The sequence below is a fragment of the Mya arenaria genome, chromosome 13, assembly GCF_026914265.1.
Source record: "Mya arenaria isolate MELC-2E11 chromosome 13, ASM2691426v1".
NCBI lineage: Eukaryota > Metazoa > Mollusca > Bivalvia > Myida > Myidae > Mya > Mya arenaria.
Window position 1 is genome coordinate 25,870,584 of NC_069134.1, and position 13,187 is coordinate 25,883,770.

At 36.9% G+C, this 13,187-nt stretch overlaps 1 protein-coding gene across 1 annotated transcript; it reads right to left on the minus strand.

The window, feature by feature from the left end:
* Positions 1-1,197: 1,197 nt before the first annotated feature.
* LOC128215153 (angiopoietin-related protein 1-like) lies at positions 1,198-11,469 on the minus strand. The gene is made up of 5 exons (XM_052921870.1): positions 11,140-11,469; positions 10,449-10,674; positions 7,909-7,919; positions 7,013-7,296; positions 1,198-1,231 (listed from the first exon to the last, which is right to left on the minus strand). The coding sequence occupies exons 1-5, from the start codon at positions 11,467-11,469 to the stop codon at positions 1,198-1,200; spliced, it is 885 nt and encodes a 294-aa protein (XP_052777830.1).
* Positions 11,470-13,187: the final 1,718 nt, after the last annotated feature.

Genomic DNA, 13,187 nt, shown 5'->3' on the forward strand with positions numbered 1-13,187 from the left:
TTGTAATAACCATGCCAGGTTAAAATATAGTTATGATAGAAATAAAGTTATAAATAATATAGTTAATTTGTCGTTATATAATCCTTATTCAAAATTAATGAAACATATGCATGTATCAATACTTATTATGGGTTTAAAAGCCCTAAGAAGGTCAGTGTAGTCACAGAAAAAGTCACTGGAGCTGGGAGGGGAGGGCAGTTCAAAACAGTCACTTGCCTGCTTGTAATACTAAAGTTTTATTTCCAAGGCTTTTACAGACAAGCCGATCGACTAACTTTCAAAATCATACACGGTCGACATACCAGATAATGTCATAATTGCATATTAAAACTGATTTAATTAAAAAATCTACGAACATTTTGGAAATTAATGCAATTCCAGTTGAAAAAAAAATGAACAACAAGGCAATTTATAAATTGCAAATACACTACAATCATATAACATATGTTCTTTGTAATAAAATACTGAAAAGTAAAGTTTAAAAGGTAGTATTACAGTATAAAATGGTGTAGGTTTTTTGTATTGATTTTAATGTATACTTTAAATTATTAAGATGCATCCTGTGCTTTAGGTGGAAAGTGTCTACGAAAACTACACACACGTATGTGGTTAGATCAGACCATACTCTCTTCGCCAATCGTTATATTTACATGTGTATAGTATAAAACACCAATTTATTTAGGTTTGAGAGTGCATGGTATGTCTATGGTCCAACAAAAAATTATGAAACTGTTGGAAATGTACATTTTAAAACGATATGCATGTTATGAAAAAATAAAAATAAAGTTACAAATCTCCTTCAAAAATTGACGTTTTAAAATAAAATATCCGTATTTGAGTTTGAAAGGACGTACTCTTTGAAACGATTTATCACATCAGTAACATCTTGAAATATAGACATGTGTGTGTGTGTGTGTGTGTGTGTGTGTGTGCGTGCGTGCGTGCGTGCGTGCGTGCGTGTGTGCGAGGGATGCGATTTTCGTGTGTCCGTGCGTGCGTGCATATGTTTGTGACGAAACTTTAATTGTTGGACCCCGCTGCGCATATTACATTTATTTCATGTGTCTATTATACAATGCTTGATCTCCCAGTTTCGATTGTAACATATTGGATGTAAAATACTTCTCACTAAAGATTCATCTTGCAAAGCAGTTTGACTTATTATGCAGCATCGATTTTTAAGTTTCGGTTATACAATCACATGATTTGTTTGCACACCGGACAGTCCTTCCTGTAAATTTGGCAGTAATTTTGTTTGTCAATTACATGTGAGCCACGCGCAAAACGCGTCACCATATATATCTTGCGAGGGATGCGTTTTTCGTGTGAACGTGCGTGTGTACTTATGTGTGTGCGCGTGTGTGTGTGCGCGCGTGTGTGTGTGTGTGTCTGTGTGTGTGTGTGCGTGCGTGCGTGCGTGCGTGCGTGCGTGCGTGCGTGCGTGCGTGCGTGCGCGCGCGTGCGCGCGCGCGCGCGCGTGATGTGATTTTCATGTGTACCTGCGTGCGTACGTTCGTGCGTGCGTGTGTGCGTGTGTGTGTGTGTGTGTGTGTGATTTCCGTGTGTACGTGCGTGCGATCATATGTTTGTGATGAAACTTAAATTGTTGGACCCTGCAGCGCATATTACATGTATGTCATGTATCTATTATACAATTCTTGATCTCCCACGGTTTCAAAAACATCTGTTGGTATAATAATGAGGTATGTTCACGTAGGCGATTATATAACATATAATAATGAGGAATGATCAAGTAGGCGATTGTAACATATTGGATGTAAAATACTTCTCAATAAAGATTCATCTTGCAAAGCAGTTGGATCAATTATGCAGCATCGATTTTTAAGTTTCAGTTATGCAAGAACATGTTTTGTTTGCACCCCGGACAGTCATTCCTGTGAATTTGGCAGTACTTTTTTTGTCAATTACATGTGAGCCAGGCAAAAACGCGTCAACGCATACAAGATACAAGAATCTTTATTTAAAGTCGGGTGTGTGCTTACAAGAAACATTAGCTTAAGGAGCTATTTTTGACATGAATAATAGACATACATAACATATAAAAAATAACAATTAGCTTGTAACCTGGAAATAAAAGCATATATGTTAAAATGAACACATATTAGAACAAGAATTTATGAAAACCATTCGTTATCATAGTCTTGCATACAAAATTCAAATAGTAAAATTGGATAAGAGCATCGAAAACAGTGATAACATCAACAAGTTTTCTCGGCTGTGCGGCCAGTCCACACGCGCACGGACCCACTACTTGTTATACCACTGTTAAATAATTAGCTCGTTCAAAAGTATAACTTAAGGGTAGTCATATACATTAAAATATTAAAATTGTAAGTAGTAAAATATACAAGGGAATAACAGCTTTGTACATCGATGTGTAGTTGGTGAAAATATAATAAATAATCTAACTTGATAAGAAAGATCTTTGGAAAGTATTGCTTAGAGGTGGTGTTATATTTATCATGTTATTTTGATATTACACCTATCATTGAAAAAGGATGTTAATTGAAAAGGTAAAGTCGTAACACCTCAACAAAATCTTGCCGAAAGAAAAACACAAGTAGTTTTTGTGTTCGACAGATGTTATATGCATTTAAAACCATCATAAATTCATATTAGCCCATGTTATTAATTTAAGTTGTTATTTTATTCAGAAAGTCCGCTGATTTTTTTCTGGTATTTGAATGACATATCTTGTCCAGTGGGTGTAAGCCATCCCACCGAAAACAAAACTCATTTTCCGTTAAGACAAAGGATAACATATATTTAGTGAATGAACTTATTATTCTCAATTTCTTCTATTTTTTAAACCCAAAAGGTATTATTTGCACATTGAACTTTTACAAGTGGGATCTGTCCAGGTGCGGATCAGCCTTCTAAATCCGGGTTGTTTTGGGAGCACCTTATTTCCTTTGGGAGGCTGTTCCAAATCTGACTGGCCTCAAAGCGGAAATAGTTTTCCCATATTTAGCTGTCTTTACTGATGGAACATCTACACAGTTTTCGTATCTTAGATTAAAATTACATGTCTCAAAAGTTACAAGGTTTTAAACATATTCTGGTGAAATACCATACAGACATTTGTAAGTTTCAATAGCAATTATCTTACCCTGCCAAAATGTAATGTTAGCAATTGAACTCCATGAAGAAGATTTTGAAGAAGTTGAGGTGTTATCATTAAAAGCAGTTTTTAAAGCTTTGCATTAAATCTTTTCCAATTTCCATGTGTTGGTTTCGTTACAAAAGTGCCAAAACGACAGGACGGTAGTTGAAATTGGATCTGATAAAAGATTTAAAGATAATAAGCTTTGTATTGGTTGTCAAACATTTGCTTAGTCTTTGAAAAATATTCAATTACTTAACAGCTTTTTTGCACATTCTAGAACCATGGGCATTAAAATTTAATTAACTAACTACCCCAACACCTAAAAGTTTCATTTGCTCTTCACAAACAATGGCAGTGCCGTAGCTACACTGAGGCAGCTGCCTCGATGTTTTTGGGGCATATAAGAATTTCTATAGCTCTAAAAATAACTCTTTTCGACTTACTTCATTTGCCTCAATGTACAAATACCATCGACCAAAGATACTCCAGAATGCAGGAAATCGCTTCTTGCTAAAAAAAAGTCCGGGGGGGGGGGGGGGGGCATGCCCCCGGACACTACTAGACCGTTCTGCCTCGGTGTTTGTTTTAAGTCTGGCTACGGCACTGAATGGTGTAATTTGGTATATTGAATTGTTTTATTTTTAACAGACTTTGAGCCAACTGAGATTGTATTTCAAATTCGTCTTGGACAAGCTCCACGAAAATTGTCAATTACTTAACGTATTGCATTAGGGTTAGTTAAGTGCTGACTGAAAAAAAGGAGAAACAAGTTTTTTTATTTACATATATAGTCAATGTGGCTGTCTTCAGTCGAAAACACTCATTTATATGTGAATGAAAGTTGCATATTACACATGGTTGTATATTACACATGGTTGTATATTACACATGGTTGTATATTACACATGGTTGCATATTACACATGGTTGTATATTACACATGGTTGTATATTACACATGGTTGTATATTACACATGGTTGTATATTACACATGGTTGTATATTACACATGGTTGTATATTACACATGGTTGTATATTACACATGGTTGTATATTACACATGGTTGTATATTACACATGATTGCATATTACACATGGTTGCATATTACACATGGTTGTATATTACACATGGTTGCATATTACACATGGTTGCATATTACACATGGTTGTATATTACACATGGTTGTATATTACAAATGGTTGTATATTACACATGGTTGTATATTACACATGGTTGTATATTACACATGGTTGTATATAGATATATAGGTCGTTGATTAAAGAGTGTGTCATCACATTTCTATGTTTATATTTTATCAGGGTCAGGAGCGTTCCATGCACCTTGGACATCTTGGTCAGCGTTTGTCCTTGCAAGAACATATTCTTCTGACAAGATACCCCTATATCGATAGACGGCAAGTGCTCAAAGGTGTAGGCACTTCTTATTTTCTTTTATTTAGATCATATTTACTATGAAGTATTTCATTCTTACATTTATTGTATCTTCCAGAATACTGCGATGGTGTTGATATTGATTACAAGAATAACCACATTGGTGACCACCATGATGGACTTAGAATAAGTGTGTGTTGTACATACTGTAAAACAAAGGATTTTTTCATCAATCTCTTTTCAATATTTTTAGCCAGCAGTTCAAAATACAAATTGTAAGAAATATGTTTGTGAGAACTATAAAATATTGTTCATAGAGTTTACAAATTTAGATCATTGAAATAAGTTATCTAGATTGGGCATGACAATTTTCAAATTCAAAATTTATAATGTTAGAAAACGAAATATTCGCGACAAAATTATATAACTTCTTGTTAAAAAATATTGCTACTTAATTTGGAAAGAGCGCACAGGTTTTATGTGAAGTATATGCAGTCTCTACCTCGAAGCAGCAGCCACTTTGTGCAATAGGGATTACTCCCATTGAAAATTTTATTGGTGTAAGGAAGCTGCAATTATTTGGACAATTTATAGGCTATTGTCAAAATATGGGCTGCTGGATATTACAGACTGGGACATTTCCACCAACGCGAACGTGGAAGGCGATTTTGGATGGGTACATTAAAGCCCAAGCATTTGAATGTCAATTTCAGAAACTAAGTCAAACCTATTGCCGGCCTTTTGTCCAAAGTGTTCTAAGGGAGAAAACCAGTCAACCCTGTGGGAAGTTTCCAGAAGGCAACAACAATTATCTCCCTTATGTCGCATGCTGTTGTGCTTGATGTGCACCTTACTGGCCAACAAGTTTATACAGCGTTGTTGTAAATGCGATTCATAGACTGAAAGACTTATTGTGCATAGACTGTGTTTTTGCTCAACCATATTTAACAGAACAGAACAAAACAGAATGTTTATTCAACTTAAGCTTACATAGCTCATCGTTATAACCACAAAAATAAATACACATATTAAATTAATATTGCATGCATGAAAGAACAAAATGAACTATATACAATCATGATATACAATACCGTGAGAAAAAGAACAACAACAAAAAAACACTTAAGAATACTAAGTTAGCAGTAGTGAATGTGAGGAGGTCTTTAGGGGTGATTTATACATTCAAGTCTCTTATTTTAAAAGCTTTGGTACAACAAAAAGCTAATATTACTAACATAGACTTATTGTCAGAATTGAGTAAAGATATAAATTTACCCTACTAAGATGTCTGACATAATATCTAGGAATATAATTCTGCCTTATATCATTATATAGTGGACAAACTAATACAAAATGAAATTCATCTTCAATATCGTTTAAATTACACAGTGTACATTTCCTATCTTGTCTATTTAACACACTGATTAAAATATGGGACTATATAATGTCAAAATATAACACTAGAACATTTATTGGATTGCGGATGGAAAGCCCGGCCAATCAATGGGTACAATTGTTAACACTTGCAGCAAATTTACCAAGTGATGTATATCATGCAAAAAATATTTGCACCATGTTCAAGTTAAATAGTGTTAAGACGAAATTAGAAAGCCATTATGTTGCGTATTATCGCAACTACAGTTTGCATACATAGGTACGTCGTTTTTCGGGCTAGGTTTGCACTAATTAGTGGATAACATTTCTTTTTGTGATGTTTTTCATAATTATATTAATGAAAAAATGTCAAATGATTCATTTATAACTTAAGTGTGATGCCAATTCTAGAATTTCGCTTTCGGTCGGGCCTTCGCCTAAAATTTTGCATCTGAACTATGTTCTGTGTGTCACTGCTTGTGTGTGTGTGTATATATGTGTATATAAGTATCAATGTATCGTACTTTGTATTTAAAGTGTGATGTTCTTTGCTCTTGATTTATTGGAGGAAAATAAATGTTTATCTATCTCGGAAAACTGCGTTCGATTCTCGGCCTTGGCGCATGCCATTTTTTCTCTAAAAACTAAAGGACGGATTCGTTTTATTCGTCTTAATAACTTGTTTTTTCTTCAATATTTTTATCCAAACATATTTTGCTGTATTGAGGAAGAGGATGAAGATGGTTTATTTCATATTTCATGCGCTGTATTGAGCGAGATCAGGTCAATAATATTTTAGCCAAATAATTACAAACATATATTTATCAGCAATAACATTTGTTTAACAGTATATGCAACACACAAGTGGTCATTTCTGAATATTCAAATAGTGCGTGACGATGGCTAATGTTTGCATTCAATTTAACAACCCACGATGTGGTTGTTTTTCGGTTTTGTGGTTTATCCATTCCTAGTTTCTTTTTATCTTTAGAGTAAAATTCTTAACAGAATAGACATAACCCCAACAGTCGGACCAGTTGATCCCTTGCCCAAACAAGTTATTTGAATAACTCCCATTTAAGTACCGACCCGTAGGATGTGCTGTATGACAAGTGTTATACCACCATGCTCCAGTGTACGCAACTGCGCAATTTGTTGCAAATGGGTCATTGTCTTGGTCCAGCGTAGAAAAGGGCATGTTATTATGCATCGCCATAGAGTCCCCGCAATCGCCGGTGAAGCCGCTGAGTTTTAGTCGGTACAGGTTGGAAACGTCTTGGATTTCCACTGAGTCGTACACCGCGTGCATGGAGGCTGGAGTAACGTCGCCGAAGGTTTCGGCGTAGACTTTAAGCGAGGAATCCTGAACAGTAAGGAGGTGGATGCTTTCCAAGCCAATACTCGCCTGGAAAAAGGGATCATGTATTTTAATTTATAGCTGCACTCTCACAGATTGAATGTTTTGACAACTTTTTTATTTTTTTGTCTTGGAACGAGCCATGTTTTGCGAAAATGCATGGAAACCAGTTATATAACACTGCTGACAAAAAATAGATCTCAGATTTTGATATTGAAGTTCAAAAATTGATGTTTTATGTATTTTCTTTAAACGTTAGTAACCACAAAACATTAATTTTCGAACGGAAATATGAAGATCTGCGATCTGATCTTTTGTCAGCAATCTTTTATCACCGGTTTGCAGGTATTTACGCAAATTTTTGCTCTTTCCAAGACAAAAAAATGTAAAAACAGTTGATCTATGAGAGTACAGCTTTAAGCGTATAAATGTTCATTGAAGCTTTGTTTGAACTCAGGTATATGTATAATATTAAACAACTTCCAAGAGAACTAGGTGTGATAATGATAAGCATAGTATATAAACCTGCACCTAGATAAAGGCAGTACTTTTAAAACCAGTTCACACCCTTTCCAGCGCGCACATATATATTATGGCCTTTGCTATTGTTGTTTTTCGAACATGTACTTAAAAATGGCCTACGTTTTATCAAAACATTACCTGTAATTCGACTAGCATTTACAATAGCACGTATTATGACAAATTCCGTAATGATTTAAGGCGTCCCAAGAACGGACAGGGTTTGGCTTGAAAAACATAAAAAAAACATTGGAAAGACTTTATTTTACAATAAAACAACAGAAACAAATTTAATATCGGCAAAACTTACGGGATCAACAACCAACATTAAAGATTCAAAATATTAGCATAGCTAAATGATGGGTTAAACACGTTGGCATGGTAAAAACGAACCTAAACAAGAACGCACTGTGGTTTAAAACCGGATTTTCGGGCGCCAAATCTCACATTTGCCATAAAAAAAACTAGTCTAAAGATTCTTTTTAGGGATTGTTAAAAATATTTTTTTTGTGTGTGTGTTACATGCATGAGGCCTCAGAATTTGCAACATGGGCGAGCACTACAAATGCGTAACATGCATGAGGTCTCTGAAACAGGTACTACGAATGCGTAATACGGGACTATGGATGCATGACACGGGTAAGAACTACGGATGCCTAACAAGGGTAAGTACTACTGATGCGTAACAAGGGTAAGTACTACGGAAGCGTAACACGGTTAAGGACTACGGATGAGTAACACGGGTAAGGACTGCAGATGCGCAACAAGGGTAAGGACTACAGATGCGCAACAAGGGTAAAGACTACAGATGCGCAACAAGGGTAAGGACTGCAGATGCGCAACAAGGGTAAGGACTACAGATGCGCAACAAGGGTAAGGACTACGGATGCGTAACACGTAAGTACTATGGGTGCGTAACAAGGGTAAGGACTACAGATGCGTAACACGGGTAAGTACTACGGATGCGTAACACGTAAGTACTATGGGTGCGTAACAAGGGTAAGGACTACGGATGCGTAACATGCGTAAGGACTACGGATGTGTAACATGCGTAAGGACTTCGTATGCGTAACACGGGTAAGTACTACAGATGCGTAACACGGGTAAGGACTGCGGATGCGTAACAAGGGTAAGGACTGCGGATGCATAACAAGGGTAAGGACTATGGATGCGTAACACGTGTAAGTACTACATATGCGTAACACGGGTACGTACTACGGCTGCGTAACATGGGTAAGTTCTACGGATGCGTAACACGGGTAAGGACTACATATGCGTAACAAGGGTAAGGACTACGGATGCGTAACAAGGGTAAGGACTACGGATGCGTAACAAGGGTAAGGACTACGGATGCGTAACAAGGGTAAGGACTACGGATGCGTAACAAGGGTAAGGACTACGGATGCGTAACAAGGGTAAGGACTACGGATGCGTGACAAGGGTAAGGACTACGGATGCGTGAAACTGTTTGGGGACTACGGATGCGTGATACTGGTGAGTTCTACGAATGCGTAACAAGGGTAAGGTCTACGGATGCATAACAAGGTTGAGAATTACGGATGCGTGAGAGGGTTGAGTACTACGGATGCATAACACGGGTAAGGACTACGAATGCGTGACACTCTTGAGTACTACGAATTCTGAACAAGGGAAAGGACTACGGATGCGTAACACGATTGCGGACTACGATTGTGTAACACGGTTGCGGACTACGATTGTGTAACACGGTTGTGGACTACGGATGCGTAACACGGTTGAGGACTACGAATGCGTAACACGGTTGAGGACTAAGAATGCGTTACACGGTAGAGGACTACGGTTGTAGGCCACAGGTGAGGACTACGGATGTGATATACGGTTGAGTACAACGAATGCGTAACATGCATTCGGACGACGGATGCGTTACCCGGATGAGGACTACGGATGTGTAACACGGGGGAGGACTACGGATGTGTAACACGGATTCGGCCTACGGAGGTATTGCATGTATGACGAATACGGATATGTTACACAGGTGAGGACTATGGTTGTGCAAACTGGATTCGCCCTTCAAATATATAACATGTATGGGGACTACGGCATCTTAAACATTGAATACTAGTAGGTCAGAGTTTTGGCCGCCTTGGATTTCCAATACCTTGTGTAAGAAAACAACAATGACCTTGTTTTGACGTGGCTCATTGTCAAAGGTGGCTAGTATATGACTTAAGATTTTTAATATTTATTTGAGAACGACAAATCGAAGTTGACTTCTTACCAGACAGAAATATACCGATCATGTTTCATAAAGATATGGTAGATTATGTGAGTGTAAACAAAGAGTGTTCGACATTTTACTTTGATTTTGTTTTAGATTGTACATGATTCCACCTCGCCTTGACTTTGACATTGATAGCTGCTCACAACTCACCAGGTTTCAGAAAGTTTAAATAGAAAAGGAGAGTTTTTTTGTAAATTGCGTTTTGACGAAAGACAACTGATTATACTAGATCTCATCATGAACATGCACATATGTTTGGTCAACAAGCATAACCCATTTGACATTATTCCATCTATCCAAATCCTTATGACAGTGAGAGTACGGAGTATATTCCCGACCGGATCGTGAATAAAAATAGGTGTTTATATCATATAAACAGTTTGCCTAGTTTACCTGAAAAAAAATCGAGTTTATTTTGTACCTGTGCGGTATCCAAACCCGGAAGCGTAATCGTCCCAATCTCGATAGAAGTCCTCTGATCCGTCCAGTCGCTTTAAGATCACCGTCCATCCGCCGTCCACCATATCACACCAGACGTCCACCGCCGCCCCGCCTGGTGGAGTTATCCGGTAAACTCCGTTTGTCTGGAAGCCGTCTTCATAGAACTCCAAGCAGTCTTGTCTCGTTGTTCCGCCTTCCTCAGAAATCTGAAAACAAAATGGAACTAATGCATCAAGCCAATTGGAAAAAATCTATAACAATTATGTACCAGTACACTTTCCGAAAATATAGTAGCCACTTCCCAATGTGGCAATTATATATAAATATATACGCATCTTTTCATTTTGACACAGACGGTAGTATAGTTGTTCAGTTGACTGTCCAGATGCTTATTCAAATACAGTATTTGTATTTCTCAAAATGTTGTCCGTTTTTGTTAGAAAAAACTAGTATCCACCACAAATATAGTGGTCAGTCATAAGTCTTAAGGTGTGTGTGTCAAGGTCATGAGGTCAATGAAATAAGTGAATGGAGTTGTACGTCAGGAAGAGCCATTTTCTGCGAAAATCCATGGAAACCAGTTAGATAAAACTGCTGACAAAAATTATATCGCAGATTTTTATATTTAAGTTCAAAATAAAAAAAGTTTCGACTGTATTTAAAAATCATACCTCGTTTCTCGGAGTCACTTGTCCATATATGACGCCAGATGACTTAGACGAGTCTATTGCGAATCCAGCTGAATTACCCTCATTGCATTCACAGGACGCATTTCCCTTGAAGTAGACGAAGGAGTCTGCGTTCGACAGACAACACCATGACGAACATGAAAGTACGGATGGTCTTCGGCTGCTGCTTGTGATGTTGAATGTTTCTGAGAATGGCGACACCATTTTAACGTCATAGTAACACTGTGATGACGTCACGATCCCATTATTTGCTGAAACAAGATAGCCACTACCAAGAAGCAAACAGATTCCGAACATGCCGCCTCCGAACATGCCGCCAGTGTAATGATCTCGACCTTACTGACTGTGTAAGTTACTTTATATACCCTTTTGTTCTGAATAGTATAGATACATATTGACTTACCTTTTAACTCATTTCCGATCAGTTGTTTTCAATATTTGTGCTAGACATTGTTCTATGCAATTAGTATGAAGTGGTTTCAATTGTTCTGACAAATGATGTATAACATGAACCCATGGCTTTTGTTTGATATGCCGATAATAAGTAGTGGTTGGCGTTGGCTTCCGGATTACAAAATAACATTAAAGTTCAGTTAATGTCAAAATTCTATGGAGTACAATGACGCAAACATTTAAGAGTACAATTGAAAGTACATGGACCATTACCCATGTATATAATAATACAAAGAAACTGTAAATGACACAAGCATATTAGAAAACAAAGAAAATGATGGGGACAATGGCCAAGCATGTACGATTCAAAAGAAACTACAAAACTGAAGTATCGAAGAGACAAGCAATAGAAAAGTAAAAAAAAGAATACAAACGAAACATTGCAAAACAGAAAACCAACAAGGAACAAAGATAAGACAAACAATACATTCCCCTCAATTTACACACCGCGGTTATGAGTGATGTCAACATATTCGAACATGTTCTGTTCAAGGGTTCATTTTGTTTATCATTTTCTGGTACATGTTGTGTGTCAACGCCTTTATGGGTCGGCATCCCTATTTCGAAATTAAGCAGTTGTGAGAATGCGGAATTCAAATAAAACTTACTTTTTAAGATTACGTTTGTAATGACCACCTCTCTTTGAATATGCATTTAAATGTTGTTGTTTTTCTACAGCCATAATCAATCTTTAATATTATAGAATTTATGTATACATGTCATTGTTCCAACCGTTCCAACTACAATATATTTGTAGTGACATTAGTTTTAACATTATATGTTTACAACGATTGTGAAGGAAGCTATGATAACTTATACTTAGTCACTCGCGTTGGCACGATGTTGCACGAGAGTGTGGTCTTGTGTTATGGGGGATACCGGAGTGCCCGGAGAAAACCCACTTGTCTGGCTTGATGACCACTTACCAAACTCACATGCGCCCAGGCCGGGAATCGAACCCTCAAGGCTGCAATCCGTCAGAATATTCCCCAGATCGTGATTACATACGAGTGGTAATCGTTTTTTTATGCAGAACGTTTGAAAATAGGTGGCGTTGGCATAAGATAGATAATTCACAAGGTTTGATATGCGTCCATCTGGTATAGAAACACTTTCAAAATGTATCAATTTAATACATTGTATATAGTCTTGATGAATCATACTTATCAATGTCAATATCATTACTTCAATGATCAATCACGTATCAATTATATATAATTCGGTCAATATAAATCCAAAATATATTCGACAACCTTATCAAATGAAGATAAAAAACAACACGGGCGAATCATATTTTATTTCCTGATAAGGCCAAATAAAAAATAGGTGCGTTTCCGGTAACGCTGCCAAAAAAAGTAGAGTAGGTAGGTCGGAATATATTTTTTATTATTTATATTTTTGTATATATCGATTTCAGTAACTGTTGACTCAGACTGTACCAATAATAAAAGTCATCAATTTTCAGGTTTATCAGCAGTTTTTAAACATGTTCCATGCTTCAAAGGAAACATTCTTCATTTGTCTAGTTAAATACTTTGACAATGATGGTTGGATTTCAACTAAGTTATGGTACACCA